Raw genomic sequence first — 27,664 nt, forward strand, 5'->3', positions numbered from 1 at the left:
AAATCTAAAAAAAAAAAAATAAATAAACATTCCACTCTGTGGTATTCAATAATTCTTACTGAGACTAGTAAACAGAATTAAATCATTTAATATAGATTTCTTTTAAAACAAAACAATTCTAAACCCATGCTACATTCTCTCAAAAGAACCAAAGCCAATCTCTCTGCAGTAAACATTGTCAACAAACTTTCAATCAGAACCTGCAAGGGAAAAAAGCCACATGGGATATCAAAAGAGGGTGTTTTTCTCTTTTCTTCCTTTAACTGAAACTTCTTAAGAATGCTAATTTACAGAACCGTCACCTGTAAAATTTCCCTATGGAATAACTACCCCCCCCACACACACACACCCCCGCCCCCGATAATGCCGCGCACATGTGCGCACGCACACAGCAGCGGCCAAGCCATGATGAGTGGATTATTCACGTCAAACCACTCTCTGGACAATGCCACTTTGTTCAATCTACTGTTGTTCTTAGTGTTCTTCATGGTGACTGGGAATGTCAATGTCCGTAATTAATACTTAATACCAGAGTGCTGAGGTACACGGAACACTGAGCAAGCGCGGGAAAGAGAAGGTTCCCAGATGGAAGAGTTTATACTGCAGTTAGATAAAAGGCAACCTTGCTTAAAAGGCTAATTAATCTATGGACTTTAGGGAGGCTTACAGACGGAACACCATTTAATAAATTTCAAACAAGGATTAGGAACTTCTATAAACAATGAAAGCACCTGCATATTATAAAGCATGAAGGTCTCAAAGGCTGTCGATGCAGATGCCTCATGCAGAAAAAATGAAAACCACCTGTGGCCATCCATTTCTTCTCATGGAAAAAGATACAATAGCTCTGAAAATAAATACTCAATACTACCAATAGACACAAAGGATGGAGAATAAAAATAAATGAAACCCACAGGCATCACTGAACACAAGAATTTCAACTTTACATCTCAGCAAGCTCTCTTCAGCTATCTGGATAAGTTATTCTGTATTTCCTAGACAAAAAAAAATTATTATTTTCAGACTAACACACACACACGCACACAGACACATACACACACCCCTGTGGTGTTTGTTTTTTTGGTGGGGGGTACATTTTACAAGAAAAAAAATTAGACCGTAATTACTGTTTTGTAAACTGACTTTTGCACCCACTGTATTATAATCATCCTTGACAAGCAATGAGAACGGCAGCATAGTATTTCAATTATTTTGATGTTCTATAGTGAATCTCCTCTTACCAAAATTATTACAGTCTTCAAGATTCTTTGAGATAAGCCTCATGATTTGATGAGTGCCCCAGCCAGAACTCAGGTCGGCTGACTGTAAGCCCAGCACACAATAGCATCACACTGTTTTTATTTTTATTTATTTTTTTAAGCTTCTTATTTATTTGACAGACAGAGATCACAAGGAGGCTGAGAGAAAAGAGAAAGCAGGCTCCCTGCCGAGCAGAGAGCCCAGTGCAGGGCTCGATTCCAGGACCCTGGGACCATGACCTGAGCCGAAGGTAGAGGCTTCAACCCACTGAGCCACCCAGGAGCCCCAACACCACACTGTTTTTAGTATCAAATGGAAGTCCTGGATCCCAGCATGGAACTCCAACCTCAGTGAACTCTGTGCTTACTTTCATTATGCACCTGTTCAAAAAGAAAGGCTTATGGAAACTCTTATATCTGGAAGCTTAATCTCCTTTAGCAGTCTGAAAACATAAAATCAATACTATGGCTCATTAATCAATTGACATTTCTCTTCTTATGGGCATATCAGATGATTTAACATGACTAAAATGAGTGAACAGCTGGTCAGTCCCTGCTTCTGATCATCCTGCCTTCAGACAACTCCCCCTTCAAGCACTGTGCCTTGGAAAAAGAAAAAAGAAAAACTTCACAGCTGTAAAATATTCTCTCCCTTTAGTGCCCCTATACTGTAATACGGTGTTCCATTATTCAGTGAACATTTGTTTGACTGTAAAAAAGACTTGGGTAAAAAGAGAACTTTCACAAATGAATGAGTACTTTTTGAAGCTTCAACCAACTTGAGTCAAAATTCCAAGTCTTTTAAAAGTTATCAATCAATAAACACTGTATTATGTTCTTCTTATAAGTAAAACAGACTGTTTGGACCTTTGATTCTGTGATGTTGCTAAGAAATGAGCTTCAAAGTCCTATATGACTATAAATCAAAGATATTAAAATGGGATATTTTAATGCTAAGAAATACATTCCAACATCTCATATGAACTTAGCGAGATCAGGTACTGGTAACTATGAAGAATCACTGGTTTATGACATATCATTCTCTCAATTGTAGTTCTTATTTTGCTGAATCTCTAAACTAATATACAAACTGTTACTGATTAATGACAATATCTTCATATCAGACAAACCAATTTTTCCATTACATACAAAAGAAGCTTTGTCTACTTGAAACTGATTTAAAGGCCAAAGAAGTAAATTATCTTATACATTTCTAATTTATATAACATATTATTGCCTATCATAGTAAATATATTTATAAATACATCCTAAAAATATGTGTACAGCTAAACTCATTAGCAAATTTAATGTGTGGGACTCTCATTTTAAATATTCAAATAAATTAAGTTATTTTAGTTTGATTTCTCTAATGATTCTTAAGAATACTCCCTTTTTAGGGGCACTGGGCTGGCTAAGTCAGTGAAGCAAGCAACTTTTGATCTCAGAGTTTTGAGTTTGAGCCCCATGTTGGATAAAGAGATTACTTAAACAAACAAACGAATCATTAAAAAAACTCCTTTTTTCTCAAAAAATTGTTTAAAACAGAAAAGGGGAAAATCTCCTCTTGTACTACCCGTACTCTTCTCAAACCTCATGATACAAAGCCAACACTTTAAGAAACTGTGTTGGGTACATGTCTGTTAGACCCAGTTCCTAGTCAGCAAAAATTAAATAAAGCAGCTTCATTACTGGCAACCTGAGCCATTTTACTGGCAGAGTTGAAGAAATAATCTTACCCTGCAAATTATCTTATCTTTTTTTTTTTTTAATGAAGAATGCCTTTGGGCATGTAGTGTGATTTCCCGAGTGAGAAAGGGTGATAGACAAAATCCCTGCTGGAGGATAGGTCCAGGCTGCCTTATCTAATCTCATGTTCTGAGGGAAGAGAAAAAACCGGTGGAGAATGAAGGCAGGAGTATCCACAAGATGCTCTTAGGAAAGCCACACTGTGCAGCACAGCTTCCTTAAGAATGGAGAAAGTCCCCTGCACAGGGATCATCAAAGGACCCTCAGAGCAGTTTCCTGTGCCTTCAGTTAATGATTCCTCTGTTTTCGACGTCCCTAGAAATATCTGGTGTAGCTACCGAAGAGTCATAGGAATTTAGGGGCTCCTGGGTGGCTTGGTCAGTTAAGTACCTGACTCTGGATCCTGGCTTGGGTATCGATCACATGAATGTGGAGCCTACTTTAAAAAAAAAAAAAGAGTAATAGCAACTTAAGTCATTAGAGGACAGTACAACACTGGACGTTGGGTGTCCTTAACTCTTATTTCAGCACTGCAATGAATTAACTGAAAGATTTTGAAGAATCACTTCTTCTCCTGGGGCCTATTTGTATAGTAATACAGGGATTTAGAGCAGAATAGTGTTTTTGAAATTATAACCCAATATCAAGTAGTGTGATAAATTCAGTAGATCACAAGAGCCTTAAAAAAAACTGACAGAAAGTCACAGGATGGAATAAAAGAAAACAGAATACTTTCTATGTAGCAAGAGCTTACTGTCTCACTAGACTTGTGTGTATTAAGAAAGATGTAAAACACATTTCTTACTGTGGACTGTGGGCAAAAACTTGAGATCCATCCCATTAATCTTCTGAAGGTCTCATTCCAACCAAAACCAAAATGGTCCTAGTCCTGATGCTAAACAAGTATAATGAACTACCACATGTCCTAGTAAGGACTACTCTGTCCCAAAACAGAGATTAACTTTGCTGTAAATTTTATCTCAGATCACTGAACTGTTCCATTACTGTCAGCCCTTATACTTTGTCTCTCAAGACTTAAAACCGCCTGCTGAAATTTTTTAAAAATTAAGAGAGTACATCTGTAGAGGGAGAAGCAAGTTTCAAGATGTAGGTCATTTGAAGTTTGTACTGCCTCCGCGCTCTCTTGAAAGTAAAGCCCCGTTAAGGGAGCACTGAGTGGTGACGGCAGCACTGGACCAACACAAGACCTAGACCTGAATCCCAACTCGGCTGGAGCAGGTCGAGCAACTGAGGCGAGGATTACACGACTCGGATGTGAGGGTCTCTGTCGACTATAACCCACCACACACACGTAAGTGTCAATAAAAAGAGATGCCCTGCGGCTATGAAAAAATGGAGTGAGGAGGCAAAAATTCTGAACTCCGTCACCAATGCCTCAGAGCTGCTCAGATAAACTGTGAAACTAAAGCAATACTGAAATTATCTGCCCTCATTTCAGCTCCTATTTTCACAGATTTTAAATGTTAAAAATGACTTAAGAAACAAAAACAAAAACAGACAAAATCTGGAAATCCCATTTAATCGCTGCAGAAGCAGAAAAAGAGCCTAAGGGTAAACAGCCGACTGAGATCCTCGGAGAGCCCTCGGTCTGCTCCTTACCCCTTTCGTATCGGGGCTCTCGCTCACCTCAAAGGGCTGTCAGGAGGTTTAGAGCGCGTTGCTGTAAGTGGGTATCTGAGAGTCATGCACTTAGGCAAGGGTGACCCACGCCACTTAATTGGTATTCACCATCTCGACAATATGGCCTTGCCTGAAACACCTCACCAACTGGCTCCTTTCATGGGGAAAGGGGAATAAGTACCACCCACTTCACAAGGGTTTTGTGAGAGTCAAATAGAACTACGTAAAAATAAATGATTCATGGGGCGCCTGGGTGGCTCAATGGTTTGGGCTGCTGCCTTCGGCTCGGGTCATGATCTCAGGGTCCTGGGATCGAGCCCCGCATCGGGCTCCCTGCTCCGCAGGAAGCCTGCTTCCCTCTCTCTCTCTCTCTCTCTCTCTCTGCCTGCCTCTCTGCCTACTTGTGATCTCTGTCTGTCAAATAAATAAATAAAATATTTTTTAAAAAAATAAATAAATAAATGATTCATAATGCAGTATGAATGTGGAGTAGTTATTAAAACTTGTATCAGAGGGGCACTGGGGTGGCTCAGTGGGTTAAGTGGCTGCCTCTGGATTTCAGCTCAGGTCATGACTGCACAGTCCTGGGACTGAGCCCTGCATGGGCTCCGTGCTCAGCAGAGGATCTGCCTGAGATTCTCTCTCCCTCTCTGCCTCTGCGCCACCCCCGCACCGCTCACATGCGCCCTCCCTCTCTCTAGTATCTTTAAAAAAAAAAACAAAAAACCAACCATATTAGAAAAGAGCCAAATTCTTCTAAAGCATCAAAAAGACAAAAACTGTGCAAATGTTCCAGATTAAAAGAACCTAAAGAGACAACTAAATGTATCTGGCCCTAGACTGGGTCCTGTATTGAAAGGGGAAAAAATTCAATAAAGGATATTACATCAGCCAACAAAACTGTAATACTGACAGCAGGTTAAAGTATTTAACAAATGTAATTTACGAAGTTGATTACTGTGGGTATGCAGGAGAATATCCTTATTCTGAAAAAACACACACTGAAAAATTAGTGGTAAAAATTGTAACATACTCTACAATGGTTTGGGGGGGAACAGGAGTTTGTATGTGGAAAGACAGAAAGAAAGAATGAATAAAGCAAATGGGGTAAAATGGTAACAGGTTAACGGGTGAAGGTACATGGGCATTCTCTGGGCGACTTTTGTTTCTGCAACTTTTAAGTATCTGACATTATTATCACATGCCAAGTCTAATGCACACGTACACACACATACACACTTTCAGGGCTGCAGGGCAGGTACCACGCTGGGGAATTACAAGAAAGACATACAGAGGGGCGCCTGGGTGGCTCAGTGGGTTAAGCCTCTGCCTTCGCTCGGGTCATGATCCCAGGGTCCTGGGATCGAGCCCCACATCGGGCTCTCTGCTCAGCAGGGAACCTGCTTCCCTCTCCCAATCTCTGCCTGCCTCTCTGCCTGCCTCTCTGCCTACTTGTGCTCTCTGTCAAATAAATAAAATCTTTAAAAAAAAAATACAGATACTTTTCTTTAGAACCCATAATAGCAAGGGGAGATAAGAGCCACAGAAAATATTAACCATGACACTTAATCCCTGAATAGCTCTCTTTAACCAGTCAAAAGTTCTCTTCTATTAATAATTAATATTCTTTCACATATTTTAAAATAGTAATCTTTCAGAGGGCATACCCGGTCAAGAATACAGAGCCACTGATACCTTCCTGAAAAACCTGCCATTCTCTTTTGTGAATTATCTATTCATATATTTTGTCCTATTTGTTGGGTTAACTTGCATTTTTCTCACTGATGTATAAATACTCTCTACATTAAAAAGGGTTTCAAAAAGACTATGAAAACTTACACAAGAATGTTCAAAGCAGTATTATTCCTAATAGCCGAAAAGTGGACATCATCCAATCCCCATTAACTGGTAAACGGATAATCCAAAATGTCATCCAGCCAAACAATGGGAAATCATTCGGCAATAAAAAGGAGTAAGTACTGGGCGCCTGGGTGGCTCAGAGGATTAAGCCTCTGCCTTCGGCTCAGGTCATGATCTCAGGGTCCTGGGATCGAGTCCCACATCAGGCTCTCTGCTCAGCAGGGAGCCTGCTTCCTCCTCTCTCTCTCTCTGCCTGCCTCTCTACCTGCTTGTGAGCTCTGTCTGTCAAATAAATAAATAAAATCTTTAAAAAAAAAAAAAAAGGAGTAAGTACTGATACACGTTATGGTTTGAATGGACCTTGAAAAACACTGTGCTAAGTAACAGAAGTCATACACAAACGGCCACTCTGGATAATTCTACTGACATGAAATGTCCAGAATAGGCAATCCCATACAAACAGAATGCAGACTACTGGTTGCCAGGGGCTGGGGAAAAGATCAGAATAGGAATGACTGCTAATGGGTACGGAGCTTCTTTTTAGGGTGATGAGAACATTCTGGAATTAGATAGCAGTGATGGCAGCACGACTCTGTGAATATACTGAAAACCACTAAATTTCAGAACTCAATGGTGTGTGAATTTTCTCTCAACAAGCTACTAAAAAAATTACCCGGGAAGCTACAGACTCTCTCTCCACAAAAATGCACATACCCAGTATTATAAATGATTATGCAAGGAAAGGGGTGACGTAAGGAAAAGGGGAACTCTCTGTGGAGACACCGTCCATAGACGGCTCTGAGCAGCCCGATGACGGACACTCTCACACACTCAAAGTGGAAGGATGAATCAAAACTACTACCCCAATGGTGGCCCATTTAACTATATTTATCAATATTGAAAAACTACCTACCTTCTGACTCTCTTAGTACAGTCCTGAAATGTCTCCTACAGATATCCTTGCACATAAACAACACTAAGTTAAGTACCAAGTTACTCGATGGAGGAATGCTTACAAAGAAAAAAACTTCAAAAGTCTTAAGTAATTATGATGCCTGCATGAAACAGACTACCCCGCAACTATTAAAGAAAAAAGAAAAATGTTCATGTACTGATCCAGAGAGTTCCCTAAGATATACCTAATGAGAAAAGCGAGGTGCAGGACAGAACGAACATGCTCGTTACCACTACTGCAGAATAGGTAAATGGCTAAAACTCAAATCACATTAAGGAACTGTCTCAGGACAGAGGCACAAAAAATGAGTGACAATGACTGCTTCTGGGCAGGGGGACCAAGTGGCTATACTCATCTGTGACATGGAAGGACTGTCCTCAGGGACAGGATGCAGGAAGGGAAATCAGAGAAAAGAGAATTAAGTGTTAATTATTTATGAAGATAGAAATCAGGATCCCGGGGCCCCTGAGTGGCTCAGGTATTGAGCGTCTGCCTTCGGCTCAGCTCATGATCCCTGGGTCCTGGGACTGAGCCCTGCATCCGGCTCCCTGGGCTCCCTGCTCTGCAGGAAGCCTGCTTCTCCCTCTCCTACTCTCCTTGCTTGTGTTCCCTCTCTCGCTGTGTCTGTCTCTGTCAGATAAATAAAATCTTTAAAAAAAAAAATCAGGATCCCTTTAAGAATAATTATTTATTAACTTTATCAAGCTGCTAAACTGAAAAATACAGAACAAAGAATGCTCCAGGTGCCGGGACAGAAATCTAACCTAATACAACAGAACCTAGAGGGGGAGTAAAACCACCTTCTGCTCACTTCCCTTTCCAAAGCTACTGTAACCACAAATGAAATTACTTGCCAAAGTCCTTATTCAAGATAAATTTTTTAAAGCCCCAAAGAGAAACTACAAGTATTTTAACAAAGCACGTTTTTCTTTGATTTGCACAGTCCCTGGTAGCAGCAAAGCCAGAAAAGTAATCAGCACAGAAGTAATATTTTACTAAAATCTGGATAGCTTTGAGTCCTCCAAATCCTTTCTGCTGAACTGGTTCTGATGGATTCCTCTACTTTAAAAGCCTAAAGAAACAGCACAATCTCAATGTCTATGTTATTAAAGAATTCAGTCACTGAAAAGTATCTATTCATTCTTCATCTTCTTAGATCTAGGCTGGCCACATCATTTGAGGTGGATATTCAGCTCCTACTTGGACCTAACAGAGGACTTACTCTTGGGTGTTACAGATAAAATAAGCAGCTTAAGTGTCATTAGAGACAATGCTTTTTTTTTTTTCTCCCGAAAGAGAACGAAGGCACTCTCCATCTTTCTAAGGGTTTCTCTGCATTGCTTTGCACTGTAAACGAATTATTTTAGATGCATATTTTTCTTTAAAGATACTTCTCCAGGGGTCTCTTGGGAGTCCTGCTGCTATACATCTTCCTGGGCATGCCAAGAATACAAGGCCCTAACCGCTCTTTACCCAGGCCCTTTCTCAGGGCTGTGTTTCCAGCAAAAAACCTTGTGAGATGAGGTAATGTCTTCCTCTGGACAATGAGGAAACTTGCTCACTGGAGAAGTGCTAGACTCCCAAAACTCAGCCCTCCTGCACAGCCACAAAGGAACACTGTGTGTACTGGCCCCGTCTGGTCCCAGATCACATCACCTCCAGCTCAAAGTACTAACAATACCTGAAATCTTGAGCTGAACTAACACTATCTCCAGAGAAAAGAAATAAACACGATTCCGTTCGGTATGCCAAAGGAATCCCCTTCACACTATTTCCAACACCTGCAGGCAGGTGGAAAGGGACCCCCCGGGCCCCTGGCTTCTCATGGTGGCTTTAGTGACCAGGACAGGGACTCCCAAGGGCCAGGGACTGGGTTGGGAGGGATCGAGGTCATTAAGTAAAGAATCAGAACAGTGCAAGAATAAAGGGTTTGTAAGATGCTTAATGGGGTGAATGGACTGAGAGGAAGGCCGGAGGCCTCCTGTCAGCAAACCTTGTACCCCTGACCAGCCTCCCATCTGGTATTTCTAATTCTGACCTAGCTCCTGACCATGTTCTTTCCGTTGTCACCACCTACTGACTTCCATTAAGGGTTTGGGCTCCACCTTGGTCTGCCGCAGAGGACGTAGAATATCATTTCCCCACTTGTTTTCCCCTGGTCTTTTATCCCCCCAAAATAACAACAACAATGTAACTCCACAGCCCTAAAACCGGGGCCATAATGTTTCATGAACTTTATGGAATTATGATGGGTACAGAGTAGTAGTTATAGCAATGCAGATCCAAATACTCTGTCTAGGGGCGCCTGGGCGGCTCAGTGGGTTAAAGCCTCTGCCTTTGGCTCAGGTCATGATCTCAGGGTCCTGGGATCGAGCCCCGCATTGGGCTTTCTGCTCAGCGGGAAGCCTGCTTTCCCCTCCGCTTCCATCTGCCTTCCTGCCTACTTGTGGTCTCTCTCTCTCTCTCTCTCTGTTAAATAAATAAATAAAATCTTTAAAAAAATAAATAAACAAATAGTCTGCCTACGTTCAAGTCCGTGTTGATGTCTGACAACATTCAATAGCTCTTTAAAGAAAGATACGCACCCTCTCCTACGAAGGCAACTTTGCAGTTCTAAGATTGCCTTTTACTGAGAAATAAGAGAATTTCTACACTGAAATGAGACACCATGTTCATTTTTTCCATCACGATCAGAGCCAAAAACCAACCATATTTCTTGAAAACTTAGGTAAGTTTTCCAAGAGTTAAACAGAACAGATTTACCAGCAAAAGACAGGAAGAGTGAGATTATAATTTGAACCAGGCAAACTGTTTCATAACAGAAAATGTGGCACCGAATGCAGTCTGCAGAATCTGGTATGCAAAAAACGCTACTCAGGGCAGTAGCAGGCCTCTAGAGAGTGAAACTAGCCAAATGAAAGAACAAAAAAGGTAGGAAAAAGAAGCCATGTCAGCATTATAAAGCCCCGAAAGACTGATATGCTTTCTTCTGCTGAATTACAGCTTTTTCACCAGGCTTTTGATTCAAAAGCAAAAAAATCACATAATGAAAAATTTTTCTTTTTGGCCATTTTGAATCCAGAATTTATACTACTTCAAATTTATCATAATTTAATAGGACTTGAGTCTAACAAACATGTGCACTATTAAGGTCAACCAAGTTTTAACACAGGAGACTATACCAGCAGATCAAAGTTTCCTGCAGCTCCTTCTGGAACAAATTTTCTTTGGGTTCCTGAGCGGCTTGGCCAGCTGATAGGACAGACTGATGTTTCTTTACTTGAAATAAACATTAAGTCAAAACCTCGACCAGAGAACTCATACTGAAAAGACCTGGCTCACTTCCTGATGTGCTGGCCAGGGAAAAATAAGCACAAAACCTTAATGCAGCTTGACTAGAAATTTACTCTAATCACCTTTAAGTCTCTTGCACTAGACACAAAGTACGTGAAATACTGTCAGCTCTAAACTCTAGAAAGTAATAACAATGGTAACCAATAAGTATTGGTTAAAAAAAAAAAAAAAAGATGATGTCTGTCAGGCCTATACTTTTGCATCTCACACGTCCCCCAGTTCAATGTTGACTGAGACTTTATCAGAATAATTTACTGATGCAAGAGCAGAACAAACATGTTCTTTCAGGGCCCCTGGGTGGCTCAGTGGGTTAAAGTCTCTGCCTTTGCTCAGGACATGATCCCAGGGTCCTGGGATTGAGCCCCGCATGGGGCTCTCTGCTCGGCAGGGAGCCTGCTTCCCTTCCTCTCTCTCTGCCTGCCTCTCTGCCTACTTTGATCTCTCTGTCAAATAAATAAATAAAATCTTAAAAAAAAAAATGTTCTTTCACACCAAGGAACTTATGGCAAATGTCTGTTCAACAAATAATTAATTGAAATGTTCAGAGATTACAAAATGGGTCTGTAGAATACAATGATGAGTGCCAATATTACAGATGCTCATTATTCAGATATTAGCCTAGAAGAAAAAAAAAAGGCTTCCTTCTGCCTTTTTTTTTTTTAAGATTTTACTTATTTGTCAGAGAGAAAGAGACAACACAAGCAGGACGAGTGGGAAGCAGAGGGGGAAGCAGAGGAAGAAGCAGGCTCCCTGCTGAGCAGGGAGCCCCATACAGGATTCAATCCCAGGGCCCTGTGATCATAACCTGAGCGGAAAGCAGATGCTTAACCAACTGAACCACCCAGGCGTCCCCCTCCTCCTGTTTTTAAATGCAATGACACGATCAAAGAATTTTAGGATGAGACAAAACCTTTCTATAATGTATCTGCACCTATTCTAGCGGAGTCCTCCGGAACAACCCAGAACAATCATCTTGTTTTCTACACATCAACCTTCACGTCCTGGAATCAGCTCCAGACCTATGCTCAGTGTTCTCTTCTGGTTCATGGAGTCATTCTAACCCTTAAACCATTCCTCTACTAGAACATCGTTTCAAGACATCTTCCCTATCCTAGCCACATGTCTCTGGACTGTCCCACAATCAGATGTTAGAAAGCCAAGAATACAAACTAACACTATGTGAATAATTTAACAACTGTGACATACTGTCGATCTATATTTTTTTAAGTTCTAATTTAGTCTTTACCTTTTTTCATGTCTAAGATATTTCATAAAAAATATTTTAAATGTCCTAACATGATATAAAGACAACTTTGAGGGGTTCCTGGGTTGAACTCCTGACTCTCGATTTCGACTTAAGTCATAATCTCAGGGTGGTGGAATCGAGCCCTACGTCAGGCTCCATGCTTGGTGGGGAGTCCATTTGATAGTCTCCCTCTCCCTCTCCCTCTGCCCCTCTCTGCTGTATCAGCATGCACATTCTCGCTCTCTCAGATAAACAGAGGAATCTTTAAAAAGACAACTTTGAATATTTTCTACAGCCAGTTGCGTTTGGGAGTATCACAGAACAAATATTCAAATTCATAACTTAAAGAGGATTAAAAGGAAATTTAAAAGGATCATTTAAAAAAATACTCTCTTTCATCATTCTTAGCTATATCAGTCTCCTGTGAAAAACATACTCTTTCTTTTATTGGCTGTATAACTTTTTAGTCGAAAATAGCACAGGATATTTTTGGACTTTTGTTGTTATTTACTTATTGTGGAAATTTTCCCACACACCAAAAGGAGAGAAAGATTACACCCAACTTTAATGATCATCAACATTTTGCCAATCTTGTTTCCTCCATCCTGTGCTCTTTGCCCCCTGCCCCAGAGTATTTTAAGCAAATCCCAGCACCGTACGATTTCATCCTCAACTGAAGCCCATACTGTGTTTTAGTGCCTATTATGCCATAACCACTACGCTTAACCTTCTCCAGTCCTCAAAATAAATGAACTTTAACAGTCAAGGCTAATCCTGTACCATCCATGTGTATTCTCGTTCGATACTAAATTTTCTTCCATGTCTGGACACACACAGTTTTCAAAACCTACAGAAACTATAGGAATTATTGGAGATCTTTAATGTTCTGCTTTCATCAGATAATATTCCTTTGTTATGGGTCTTTAAAAATACTGCTGAATGGACATTACTTAGTTGTGTTTATGTAACAACGGAGCAATTTCACTACTGGGCTACTAACATGCTAGTTAATAAATCATGGTATAACAGATTGTAATAAGGCACAAAATTTTAAAAGTATTTTGCAATACTTAAAGAAAAGGTAGAGTAGTAATATTAACAACCAAGAATATCTACTTTTATTCTACTTTTATTTTAAAGAAAACACATATGGGTTTGCCTTCCCACTAATAGTTTAGGAGAATCCACTGTCAAAGTGATTATTTGACTTTAACTTCGTTAAACTTTAAGCCTATAATGTTCAATTACTACTTAATACATGAGATATTTTTGTATCATTTTTAAAGAAAGCAAAAGTTAGCTGGCAAATGCTATAACTGGCTTTGAGGAAGACAGGTCTTAGGAAACTTTCTGTGATTTGTAAATTATTAAAAAAACAAATCAATAAACCTAAAATGGGCTAGAAAATCTGAGGATTTGCAAAGATGGGAAAATACCAACTAATCATTAAGAGAACTCCTAAGAGTAGTAAGTCATCATTTTGCAGTGGTGAAAACCCTTCAATAAATCAAGAGAGAAGGTAAATGTAAATCCTGAAAAAAAAATAGTCTACAGGCTCTTATCTGGGAACTGCCAAAAACATTTCAATCAGGAGACATGAAAGAGTCTTGGAAAATACTAGCGTGTGACTGGGTTGGGGAGGACCCTGCAGAATGCGAGGAGAGCTTCAAAGAAGGAGTTACAGAGGAAAGTATGCAAACATCACTTTTCATCAAACAACTTCAGACTTTCTAAAACCTTATCACTTAGATTCTGACGTGCTAATTTGCCAAGGCACGATGATAAAAACTCCACAAAGCAAAAACAAGGCAACAAAAACAAAACAGTGTGGTTTTGTCCTTGCTGTGTTTTCAGCCAGGCATGATAAAGCACAGAGTTGCACCACTCACATCCGAGCCCACGTTCCTCATGGTACTTGGTAGGACAGGTTTAGTGACTGCAAGTTTTCCATTCACTGGGCTGTTTGCCGCAGGGGCCGGCACCACATTCACCATGTGATTAGGTAGTTGTGTGGCTCCCCCGGCGACAGCAAGGACTGGGGCAGAAGAGGGCAGGACTCCCGGAGCCTGAAGCTGTACAACCGCAGGCTGAGAAAGCACGACGGTCGGACCTGCGGTGGAGGAAACAAGACAGGAGTCAGAGTGTGCGTGACCACTGCGACAAAGGACAGTGTTTAACATTTAGGTCTCTTCTGTGGATACAAGAGGAGGAGGACACTGAGGGCATTTAAAACCACCAATTAAAACATAACCAACAGCAGCACACACGCACAGTGGCTTCTGATGTTTTGTTTTTAATGAAACCAACTACATTTGTTTCCTATGAAGTTATCATGAACAATGTATGTCCACATTTTTTCTCAACTATATTCATGTCAAACTTGCTGAGTTACACATAGATTTCTCTATTAACCACTGAAATTTATGAGTGCCAAGAAGTATTTTTCATATTATAACTAATGAATCTTTTATCCTGAACACTGAGAGCCACATATTTTAAATTAACAGGATTTAGAAATACAGCACCAAAAATATACAAATGGAGATTCGGTGACTCAATATGTGGCAGCCCAGGGACTACAAATATCAAAAATGTTAAAACTTGCAGTAATATCTCCCAAAGCCAAGTGGGATGCATCCCACTGATGCATCCCAAGTATCCACTAAGTGATGAATAGATAAAGAACAGGCGGCCTATATAAGCAATGGAATACTATTTCGCTGTAAAAAAGATGAGATCTTGTCATCTGCAAAAACATGGAAGGATCTAGACACTATTCTCCTAAGTGAAAGAAGTCCAAGAAAGACAAACATATGTGGAATTTAAGAAACAAATGAACAGAGAAAAGGGACAAACAACAATAAAAACAGACTCCAGGGACACCTAGGCGGCTGAGTCATCTAAGCGTCAGACTCTTGCTCTCAGCTGGAGCTGTAATCTCAGGGTCCTGAGAACGAGCTCTGTGTCAGGCTCCAAGTTGGGTGTGGAGCCTGCCTGGGATTCTCTCTTTCCCTCTCCTTCTGCTGCCCTTGCCCCAATGCCCAGTCATACTCTGTCTCTAAAAAAAGAGAAACAAAAAATTAAAAAAACCAAAACCCAGACTCTTAAAGAGAACTGGTGGTTGCCAGCAGGGAGGTGGGCAGCTGAAACGAAGCGGATGAAGAGTGACACTTACTGCGATGAGCACTGAGTCACGAGCAGAAATGTTCAGTCATTACACTGTACACCCGAAACTAGCAACGCTAAGTTAATCCTACTTCAATTAAAAATATACTTTTTTTTATGAAGTTGTTCACAATGTACTTATTAAAAAAACACTGAGGGCACCTGGGTGGCTCAGTGGATTAAGCCTCTGTCTTTGGTTCTGGTCATAATCTCAGGGTCCTGGGATCGAGCCCCACATCAGGCTCTCTCTGCTCAGCGGGGAGCCTGCTTCCCCCTCTCGCTGCCTGCTGCTCTACCTACTTGTGATCTCTCTCTGTGTCAAATAAAGAAAGAAAATCTTCAAACAAACAAACAAACAAACATTAAAACCATTTGAAATGAGTTCACAGTGAACAAGCACAGGAGACAAATCTGTAACTTAAAATTATCTGTAGATAATAGCAACTCCCCCTACACACACAAAATGGTCTCTAAATCTTTTTCTTAAATCTTCACATTTAACATTATTTTTTAAATTACACTAATCTGAGGAGACTTAGTATCATTAACCTAAAGAAGACTCCCATGACTCAGAACTCCGGTCTTTTAGAAATCTCACTTGCCTACTGAATGCTTCCTTTCAGATCTGGCCAATTTTACAAGGTGCTGAAAGCCTCCCCCAACATCCACAGCTGCTTGGGCCTATCCAGCAAAAAAAGGTACTACAGTAACCAGCAACTACAATTACATAAATATTTATAATTCTTCTTCAAGACAGGAAAAAAAAAGCATTCTACTTTCAGCCAGTGTAACACGACCCACGTAAAATTCAGCTTGGTATTTCAAAGGATCAAGAAAAACTAAAAACCTAAATAATACTTTGAAACACCTGTTTGTTAAGAACACCTGTCTTAGCTTTAAAAAAAAAAAAGGTCACTTCTATAAAATCAAAGTCTTTATGTTTCACATGGCCCCAAAAAGCACACTAAAACTAGAGTTTAGTTAACAGCATTTTATCCCACATAAAAAAATAACTTCATAGATTTTTAATATGTGTAATTTATTTGGACAAAAGTGATCTCTAAACATTTTTATCTTTTTTCCCACGGAAAAACTTCTTTTATGAAATAAAAACATTTAAATGAGGAGATGACTCATAAGCAGATATAAATATGCTTAAGTCAAATATTCAAATAAAAATATAAAATAAAAAGCTCATGACCAGGTGTAAGGTTTCTTAATAACACTTATTATTAAGAAATTATAGTCTAATACAAATGGCTAACAGATGTGTGAAAAAATGTTCATCATCATTAGCCATCAGGGAGATTCAAATCAAAACCACATTGAGATACCACCTTACACCAGTAAGAATGGCCAAAATCAACAAGACAGGAAACAACATGTGTTGGAGAGGATGTGGAGAAAAGGGAACCCTCTTATACTGTTGGTGGGAATGCAAGTTGGTGCAGCCACTTTGGAAAACAGTGTGGAGATTCCTTAAGAAATTAAAAATAGAGCTTCCCTATGACCCTGCAATTGACTACTGGGTATTTATCCCAAAGATACAGATGTAGTGAAAAGAAGGGCCATCTGTACCCCAGTGTTCATAGCAACAATGGCCATAGTCAACAAACTGTGGAGAGAACCAAGATGCCCTTCAGCGGACAAATGGATAAAGAAGATATGGTCCATATATACAATGGAGTATTATGCCTCCATCAGAAAGGATGAATACCCAACTTTTGTATCAACATGTACGGGACTGGAAGAGATTATGCTGAGTGAAGTAAGTCAAGCAGAGTAAGTCAATTATCATATGGTTTCACTTACTTGTGGAGCATAAGGAATAACATGGAGGACACTGGGAGATGGAGAGGAGAAGGGAGTTTGGGGGGAATCGAAGCATGAGAGACTAACATGGAGGACACTGGGAGATGGAGAGGAGAAGGGAGTTTGGGGGGAGACGAAGCATGAGAGACTGTGGACTCTGAGAAACAAACTGAGAGTTTTGGAGGGGAGGGGAGGGGGGGGTCGGGTGAGCCTGGTGGTGGGTATTCAGGAGGGCACGGATTGCATGGAGCACTGGGTGTGGTGCATAAAAAATGAATTCTGAAAGACTGAAAAGAAATAAAAAAGAAAAAAAAAAAAGAAATTACAGTCCAGGGGATGCTGGGTGGTTCAGTTGGCTAAGCGCTAGACTCTTGATTTCGGCTCAGGTCATGATCTCAGGGTCATGAGACTAAGCCCCGTGTACAGTACCAAGCTCAGGAGGGAGTCTGCTTAAGATTTTCTCCTGCTCTGCTCCTCCCCCACTCGCTTGCACACTGCCATACTCTCTCAAATAAATAAAATCTTTTTTTTTTTAAGATTTTATTTATTTGACAGAGAGAGAGTAGGCAGAAAGGCAGGCAGAGAAAGAGAAGGAAGCAGGCCTTCTGCTGAGCAGAGAGCCCAATGCGGGGCTTGATCCCAGGACCCTGGGATCATGACCTGAGCCAAAGGCAGAAGCTTTAACCCACTGAGCCATCCAGGCGTCCCCTCAAATAAAATCTTTAAAAAAAAAGAAAAGAAAGTACAATCTGGTACTAGAAGAAGACACACTCATCATTATGTAAACCTTAAACCAAGTGACCACTCTTCTTTAATATCAAAAAGTATCATGGTCACCCAAGATGATCATGGCTGTTCTTTCAGTTTCAGGACTGAAAAAATACATGATGAGAAAAGGCTATTAAGAACTTAGTAACGGGGCACCTGGGTGGCTCAGTGGTTTGGGCTGCTGCCTTCGGCTCGGGTCATGATCTCAGAGTCCTGGGATCGAGCCCCGCATCGGGCTCCCTGCTCAGCAGGAAGCCTGCTTCCCTCTCTCTCTCTCTCTCTCTGCCTGCCTCTCTGCCTACTTGTGATCTCTGTCTGTCAAATAAATAAATAAAATCTTTAAAAAAAAAAAAAAAAAAAGAACTTAGTAACAGGGGCGCCTGGGTGGCTGGGTGGGTTAAAGCCTCTGCCTTCAGCTCAAGTCATGATCTCAGGGTCCTGGGATCGAGTCCTGCATCGGGCTCTCTGTTCAGTGGGGAGCCTGCTTCCCTCTCTCTCTCTGCCTGCCTCTCGGCCTACTTGTGATCTCTCTCTGTCAAATAAATAAATAAAATCTTTTAAAAAAAAGAACTTAGTAACGGGGCACCTGGGTGGCTCTGTCAGGCTGAGACTCTTGATCTCAGAGTCATGAGTTCAAGCCCCATAGTACTTAAAAAAACAACCACAACAAAAACCTAGTAACAATTTAAAGTAAATTTGTAGTTTACTAATCTGAACTACAGCCACAAAAATTTTTAAAATAGGAGTACAAAAAGATATAAAACAAATTATTCAGGCTACAGAAAATACCTCTCAGTATGGGGGTTTGCAGAGGCCTTGCAAAATGCCAAAGGCTACTATTCCCACCACCCATACCCTGGGGTCCACAGTCTGGAGTGTGGGAACCACTGAGTTAAACCAATACTCTAAGAAGAGCATTATTCCACATCTTCTCAGTAAAGATCCCAAAATGGGGGCGCCTGGGTGGCTCAGTGGGTTAAGCCTCTGCCTTCGGCCCAGGTCATGATCTCAGGGTCCTGGGATCAAGTCCCGCATAGGGATCTCTGCTTGGCAGGGAGCCTGCCTCCTCCTCCTCTCTCTCTGCCTGCCTCTCTGCCTATTTGTGATCTCTCTCTGTCAAATAAATAAATAAAATCTTTAAAAAAAAAAAAAAAAAAAGATCCCAAAATGAAACGCTGCTCAGTGAACTTTGGGATTATTCCAAAGAGCAGAGGAGGTGGTAAAAGTAAAGAATTAAACATTTCAAAGAAAGGATCATACTTCTAGCTGCCATTAACACACGCAAATGGCTTTGCACTATTTCTTAAAACTAATTTAGAAAAGTAATCCAAGTCTGTACTGTCCATTGTGTAGTTATCACCGCCTCCTTGCTGAGAGAACTGCCTCATGGAGGGAGGGCGATGGGGCAACACAGAGGCCGGGTCTGTGTACCCAAGTGGCTCCCAGTCCTACCAGGCCACTGCTGCCTCCTGCTTTCTATGATGAACATCCCATGGTGCCCAACTATCCTCAAATTACCCAGTAGCATCTAACTCTAGGATCCTCTAAATATTCTAGGCATGCCAGGGTTCAAGACAGAATAGGGAGAAACTTCGGTTATAACATGTTCAAGAAAACAAAAAACTCTTGTGGTGACTTGCTAAACACTGGCCCGCTAGATGCTCAGGAATCACAAAACGCATTGCAAAGCACTGTTCTGGGCCTTAAACAGTTAGCAGCTGAACACAGGAACTACTGCCCCTAGTATGAAAAGGACAAAAGGGCAGTCAAAAAGGAAAACCATAAGACTATTTATCCATTGCAGCATGCTCAGAATCCTCTCAGATATGACATACCTTAATGGTGTGTCCACCCTTAATGGTATGTCCTTACCTTACAGGTAATCCCCCTTAATGGAACACGGCTAGATTCAATGCTTAATACTTGTGACTCTGTATGACTCACCCAGTGTGACAGGCATTCTTCCTTTTCAACTTTCTTCAAAGACTTCAAACTACGTATCAAACATTTATTCAATGTCTACTTTGTCTAAAATAACATAGCTGTGTGCCTTGGGGTAAATGATTCCTCTGTGTCTTAATGTTCTCATCTATAAAATGAAGACAATAATAGTACCTATTCTCAGAGCCAGTGTAATGATTAAATAAGATAATGCACTTAAACACAACAGTGCTACACAGCAAGAACTTCAATGTTAGCTATTATTTACTATTATTAATTTCCATTTCTATATAGTAACAGCTTCTGTAAGGGCACTATACGTATCATTAACTCATTAACTCACTATACGTATTATTAACTATACGTATTATTAACTCATTATTAACGTATTAACAGTTCTCACGGTCACTGTTATTTATTTTTGTAAATATGTTAACTCCCCAATTAGACAGAATCCTGGAGATCAAGGAGCACATCTGCACATTCTTTTAGAGGAAATCTAGTAGCCTGACCAATTGCACAGACCCTGAGCCAGACCACCCGGGCTCCAGTTCTGCCTCTACCTCTCAGGAGCAGAATGACCGGGGGCAAGTGAGTTTACCTCCATCCTCCATTCAGTGATCTGCACTATCATCTACCCGACAAGCCCAAGACATAGGACACACTCCTCTCTATCCTTCATCCCCTTTCCAAACCATCCAACTGCCAAGCTTGCGGTTCTGCACTTTTCAGCCTCTGCACCCTCTGTCCTAGCTCTCCACTTTCACAGACACACCAGGCTTTCCTCATCTCTCACCTGCACTCCTCCTAACAGCCTTCATAGATGTACAAGACTTAAGTTACAGAAGTTGCTTCAGGCAGACAGGTCTAAGACATGGTCTAAGCCAAGAAACTAGAAAAAATGAGAGAATTCAAGGGACAGTGGCCAGATTGGTTGGGCTAGAAGAGGAAGTTGGGTTTATAAAAAGGAGTGATTATAATGTAAAGTTAGAAAATGAAATCGGAGCCAAACCACAGTGGGCTTTACTTCCAAGTTAGAGAATGTGAACTTAATCCTATAAAAATAACTTCTTTTTTAATAGTAAAGTATTTACTACTGACACTTACATTGATTAACTATAAAATGCCTCTCCTGTATTTCCCCTCTACCACTTTATTTCTAATAAATGGAAGACGTACACTTAAATTTGTATGTTATAATAACACCAACTCTCTGGACTGTACTAGAAAAACACACAAGTATCTTATACTAGCAAACATAAATACTATCTTCAGAAAAATGGGCAGACACTGACGTTCTGAATAATGTATGACTCAGGTTTCTGAACAACATATGATTCGGGTTTCTGAACCTGATAAACTGCTCAGAAAAGAATGGTTTGTCTTCTATCACTTGAACATGGTCTACTAAGAGCAAATTCTCAGGAATACCCCTTGCTTCAAACACTAGTCATATTAATGTCCGGCTTTCGCTTTTTACACTAGCGTTTTAAGAAACCATAATGAGGTTCTTCACAAGTTTCAGTTCTTAGCCTTACACTGAAAAAATAAAAAAAAATAATTAAAAAATAAATTCATTCATTCATTCATTCATTCATTCTTAGCCTTTGGGAAGACACAGACCCTTCTGAGATCCTGATGAAAGTTTTGGAGACTATCCTGAGAAAAGTCCACACATACAATAAATCTTACATTTTATTTCAAGTTATGAACACTTAACATCCATTCACAGACCACAAGAACACCTCTTCTATCGGACTGCTATTTTTCACATGAAAAAAGCAGCAGTTCTGACCCTGTACAGAAAGGGCTGGTATTCCAGGTCTGTCTACGGTTCTGGCAGACTTTGACGGATTTTTCACAGACTCGTCCAATCTCCCAACTAGTTCTTCTCTTTATCAATGTTATATTGTCCATGACCTTAGAATAAAACAAAACTAACAGAGTAACTAGAAATCAAATTTATGACCTTGCTCTCATTATAACTTGATCTTCTTGCTCCAAAGAAAGGAACTGACAATCTAGAGCTGGAAACACCACGATAGAAGAAACATTTGTTTACAAGCCATACACCATTGAGACCTAGCCCTAAATCTGGGGAAAGAAAGTCCATCGGGTTCTCCTTTACTCGTGTAGAGTTGAGGATGGGAGGCCATCTGGTGGACACGATACAGAAACACACACATTCTTAACTGAAGACAAGAGTTGAGCTCTCTTCCTCATGCCCTCACTCAAGATCACGTTTACTAAAGGATGCTGCCTCTGCAGGGATGAAGAGCCTCATGCTATCACCAAAACTCACCTATAGACCCGTAACGCTATTTACATACTGACCTCTCCTTAAAAACAAAAGTTCAGGGACACAAAACTCTCAGGACAGAATGGTGCCAATAAAGTTTCCTGGATTTTCTTCTTCGTTACAAGTGGTTATATAAAACCACCATCCTGACAGACAGGTGTTTTCATAATTAAAACTGTAAGAAAAGGGGCGCCTAGGTGGCACAGTGGGTTAAGGCCTCCGCCTTCGGCTCAGGTCATGATCCAGGGGTCCTGGGATCAAGCACCCATATCGGGCTCTCTGCTTAGCAAGAGGCCTGCTTCCTCCTCTCTCTCTGCCTACTTGTGATCTTTGTCAAATAAATAAATAAAATCTTTAAAAATATATATATATATATAAGAAAAAGAAGTATCTGATATAATTCATCTGGACAGCTATCTCCCTTGTTAGGACAAGAATCACATGTTAGTCATCTGTCACATCCTCAAAAACCAAGGACAATTCCTGGCACCCAGCCTGAGCTCAGAAATTATAACCTGAGTTAAAACAAATGACATGACACAAGTCTTAGTGGCCACCAATTAAACTACGCAGCCTCCAGTTCCACTCAGGTACCTTTAGAGGGCGCAGGATGTATGCTGATAATTGGCTGCTGCTTTGCCAAGGGCACAAGTGTGGGTAATGTCTGAATAATGATGGTTTTCGCTGGTACGCCAGAGTTCGTCTGAGTCTTGGGTGCTGCTGGAAGTAATAACGGCTTGGGCTGAATTGAAGGTTTTGAATTCATCTGAATTTTTTTCTTTGGAGTCAGTCCATTTTCTGGAGAAAATCCAAACAAACAACAGATCATTGTGAAAGCAATTCCTAGAAAACAGATTCTATGATACACCTTTTTCTACACATTATCTAGACCTCTGAGTAACTGTCCCTACCCGGAGTTTAAGCCTAGCTACTCTATAACTTAATGGACTCAAGAAAAGTCCTTCATCTGAGGTCTACCCCTTTTTTGAGGTATAATTGACATATAACATTATATTAATTTCAGGGGTACAACATGATTTGATATTTGTATCACAAAAGGATTACCACAAGAAGTCTAGTTAACATCTGCTACCACAGTTAAAAAATTTTTTTCTTGTGATGAAAACTTGTAAGAGCTAATCTCTTAGCAATCAAATAGACAACACAGTATCACTAACCATGGGCACCATGTACAGTACATCGTCATGACTTATTTACTGTGGAAGTCAAATGAGCCTTCCTTTTTGACCACATTGATGGTCAAAATGATGACTTTCATTAGAACGACCACACTGCAGCTCTGGGATATTAGAACTGGTAGAGAATAGCTAAAATCACTGAATAAGGCCTGAAGATTAAGAGGTAATAAATGTCACACCCAAATGGCCCTCACATTCAATATCTTTAATTGAATCCTTGAATTCTCTCCTGAAGATGATGAGGCCTATATCTACTTTAAAGCATTTTTCACCCATAAAGACAATACAACTAAAGAAGACAGGTCCACTTGTTTAAAAACAAAAAGCCAGCTTAATAAACATGCACATAATCCAATATTTTCTTTTTAAAAATGGAACCTAAGTTCAGTCCTATTAGAAAGAACAGAAGACAGGAGATGGGAGTCATACCAGTTTTGCTCCTAGGACCAACAATGGGCTTATCTTCTTTCAGGGGCTCTGCTGAGGAGGGACTATGAGAGCTTTCACCATAAAGGGAAAGGGGAGACATCTGGGAAGGAGAAGACAAATCCAACTCCTCCTACAGCAAAATAAAATACAAACAAGTTCATGGAGAAGAATGTAATTCTTGAACAGAAAATGGCTTAGAGAGGCAAGATCCATACATTAACAGATAAACATTCAAGAAAAACTTCAAGGCAAAGGTATGATGTATTAGAAACTTTACCTACTGAGTACTAAGAGACTGTGGATAAAGTAACATTATCCATCAATACAAGAGGAAAAATAATTCAAATTGCAGAGGATGCCTAAGTCATCCTCTCATATTAAAGATGAGAAGCACTGATCTGCTCCTATATTTCCTTCCACACACTTGCTGTTGACTTGGTTCCTAGCCATACAAATGTTTGGTATAAGACTAAGGTTAAAATGCCAATATCCTTTCCTCTAATCTCTAATTTAGTAGTCTTATAAGAAACTCAAAACGAAAAAAAAAAAAAAAAAGAAACTCAAAACGAATAATTCTTACTATTTTTCTTTTTCATTTATTAACACCACCTTTGCCCCAAATGTTTTGAAAGAAAGACAAACACTGAAAGGAACAGGACTATTTTCTTTTATTTAATGGGTGAATTGTTAATACAGAGATGTATAAAGACAACATTTTCCAAGACTTTTAACATTCAGTAGATCTGAATACAAATCTCTTTGTGGCCTCAGATACTTAAAAGGTATTTCTTAACATTTACAAAAGAAAAAAAAAAAAAAAAGCTAGGGCACCTGGGTGGCTCAGTGGTTAAAGCCTCTGCCTTCGGCTCAGGTCATGATCCCAGGGTCCTGGGATTGAGCCCCTCATCTCAGCAGGGAGCCTGCTTCCCCGTCTCTTTCTGCCTGCCTGTCTGCCTACTTGTGATCTTTGTCTGTCAAATAAATAAATAAAATCTTTAAAAAAAAAAAAAAAAGTTAGGCATAATTGCATAGCCAATGTCATACTAAATGGTGAAATACTAAATACAATACCATTAAAGTCCAGAATAAGAAATGTAACTGCTTTTTCTATAATTCTAGCAAACATCATTATACTAGAAATGAAATAAAAGGAGTAAGTATTAAAATACAAGAGACAGAAGTGCCTTTGTAAGGTGACATGCTGTCTACTTGGAACACATATAAAAACCAATTAAAAAAACACTTCACAATGAAAATATTGTATGAATAATCACTTAAAAATATAATAAAAATGATTTCAACCACAAAAGCTGTAACAATTATAAAATACCTAGGAGTTAATTTTCTAAGGAATGGACAGGGCCTATATAAAGAAAATTCCAAAACTTAACTGAGATACATAAAAGATAACTTGACTAAGGCGCCACCAAGCATAAGATATTAACAGAATGACTGCAAAGGTGATACAACTGGAGAAACTGGTTCACTTAGAGAAAATCAAGACTAGATCCCTAACTAAAACCACACAGTAAGGTAGACTCTAAAGGCATTAAGAAGGGATGCTTGGGTGGCTCAGTTGGTTAAGCATCTGCCTTTGGCTCAGGTCATGATCCCAGGGTCCTGGGATCAAGCCCCATATTGGGCTCTCTACTCAACAGGGAGCCTGCTTCTCCCTTTCCCTCTGCTGCTCTGCCTACTTGTGCTATGTATCTGTCAAATAAATAAAATCTTAAAAAGAGAGAGAGAGAGATCTTATTTATTTGACAGAGAGAGAAAGCAAGAGCAGAAACACAAGGAGGGGGAGTGGGAAAAGGAAAGCTGGCTTCCTGTGGAGCGTGGAGCCCGACGTGGGGCTTAAACCCAGGACCCTGGGATCGTAACCTGAGCCAAAGACAGACACTTAACGACTGATCCACCTAGGAGCCCCTAAATAAATAAAATCTTTTAAAAAATAAAAAAATGGGGGCACCTGGGCGGTTCAGTGGGTTAAGCCTCTCTGCCTTTGGCTCGGGTCATGATATCAGGGTCCTGGGATGGAGCCCCACATCGCGATTTCTGATCAGCAGGGAGCCTGCTTCCCTCCCTCTCTGCCTATTTGTGATCTTTGTCTGTCAAATAAATAAATAAAATATTTTTAAAAATAAATAAATAAAATTCTAAAAATTAAAAATTAAATTTAATTTTTAAGAAAAGGTTTAAGAAATTTTGGGGAACATGGGTGGCTCAGTCAGTTAAGCCTCTATCTTCAGCTCATGTCATGATCCAGGCATCCCGGGATCGAGTCCTCCATCGGGCTCCCTACTCAGCAGGGAGTATGCTTCTCCCTTTACCCCTCACCTCACTCCCTCTCACAAATACATAAATAAAATCTTCTAAAAATAATAAATAAAGGTATTAAGAAATCTAAATGTGAAAGGTAAACCAAGCAGTTAATAGAAAAAAAATGCAGGAGAACATCTTTATGGCCTACAAGCAGAGAAAGACTTCTTTAAAAAAAAATTCAAAAATAAATCAAAAAGACAAAGGGAAAAAAAGATGAATCTGAGTATTCAGAATTAGAAATTCTACTCAATAAAGACTGCAAAGCTAGCATGTAATAAAAAGTAAAAAGATACATGCAGGGGGTGCCTGGGTGGCACAGTTGGTTAAGCGTCTGCCTTTGGCTCAGGTCATGATCCCAGTGTCTTGGGACCAAGTCCTGCATTGGATTCTCTGCTCAGAGGGGAGCCTGCTTCTCCCTCTCCCTCTACCCCAACCCCTGTGCTTGCCCACTCTCGCTCACTCTTTTTCTCCCTCTCAAATAAATAAAACCTTAAAAAAAAAGATACACATAATATCTACACCCAATAAAGTTGACTGTCTCAAATACAGAAGGAATTCTTACAAGTGGGTAAGAATGAATAATTCAAAGAAGAAAAAATATCCAAATCCAAAAGGCCATGTAATGTTGAAAACAATCAGTAATCAAAGATAAGTGAATTAAAACAAAACAAACAATAAAAAATCTGCACCATCTGGCAAAAATTAGAAGGCCAGGCAGCGCTGAGCATCAGCGACGAAGAGAAGCTACAAGGATCCGGAAGCACTGTGGCCTGGACTTCAGACTACCACAGGTGACCAGAGAGCAAGTGGCAGCACTGGTCCCATGAACCACCCAGCAGTTCCACCCCTGGGCTGCATCCCAAAGGAGTCCTCACACAGGCCCATAAAAGGTCATTTCTGACAACGCTCACTGGGATGCAGGTAAAACCTGGTAAACACATCCGTGAGGTGCTGTGAAATTCGATGCAACAGACCATGCACACAGAACAATATGAACTGATCTTAAAAACATTGTGTTGATTTTTAAAAGAAATACAAAGAGATCTAATATAATAACGCTATTTACCTAAACCATTTTAAGGATACAGATTGAAACCAGTGAGAACAAGATGAACTTTCTGTATTGAAACCATTCTTTTGATAGTCATTTGGGAAAAAATGAAATTAGATTTGTATCTCACATCATACACCAGGATAATTTCAAATGGATCAGAGATCTAAATTAAAAATACAACCTGGGTGCCTGGGTGGCTCAGTGGGTTAAGCTCTGCCTTTGGCTCAGGTCATGATCTCAGGGTCCTGGGATTGAGTCCCATGTCGGGCTCTCTGTTGAGCGGGGAGCCTGCCCCCCCCGCCACCCGCCGCCTGACTCTCTGCCTAGTTGTGATCTCTCTATCAAATAAATAAATAAAATCTTTTTTAAAAAATGGTGCTGTTCAGGCCTCAATCTTGGGCCACATCTTTTAAAAACAATTAACAATTTAATTTAATTTAATTTAAAAAACCTTATGGGACACCTGGGTAGCTCAGCCGAGCACCCAACTCTTGACTTTGACTCAGGTCATGATCTCAGGATCATGGGATGGAGCCCTGTGTCGGGCTCCAAGCTCAGCAGGGAGTCTGCTTGAGAGTCTCTCCCTCCTCCTTTCCCTCTGTACCACTGCTCCA

At 40.3% G+C, this 27,664-nt stretch overlaps 1 protein-coding gene across 1 annotated transcript in view; it reads right to left on the minus strand.

The window, feature by feature from the left end:
* The window catches only part of ATF6 (activating transcription factor 6), a 212,869-nt gene that overhangs the window by 162,414 nt on the left and 22,791 nt on the right, over nt 1–27,664 (minus strand). Inside the window, exons 6-8 of the mRNA XM_032317566.1 lie at nt 23,675–23,804; nt 22,641–22,844; nt 13,951–14,171 (exon numbers count right to left, since the gene is read on the minus strand). Coding sequence (XP_032173457.1) covers nt 13,951–14,171; nt 22,641–22,844; nt 23,675–23,804 — 555 coding nt within the window. The remainder of the gene's footprint in view (nt 1–13,950; nt 14,172–22,640; nt 22,845–23,674; nt 23,805–27,664) is intronic.

Source organism: Mustela erminea, chromosome 17, assembly GCF_009829155.1.
Source record: "Mustela erminea isolate mMusErm1 chromosome 17, mMusErm1.Pri, whole genome shotgun sequence".
Lineage (NCBI taxonomy): Eukaryota > Metazoa > Chordata > Mammalia > Carnivora > Mustelidae > Mustela > Mustela erminea.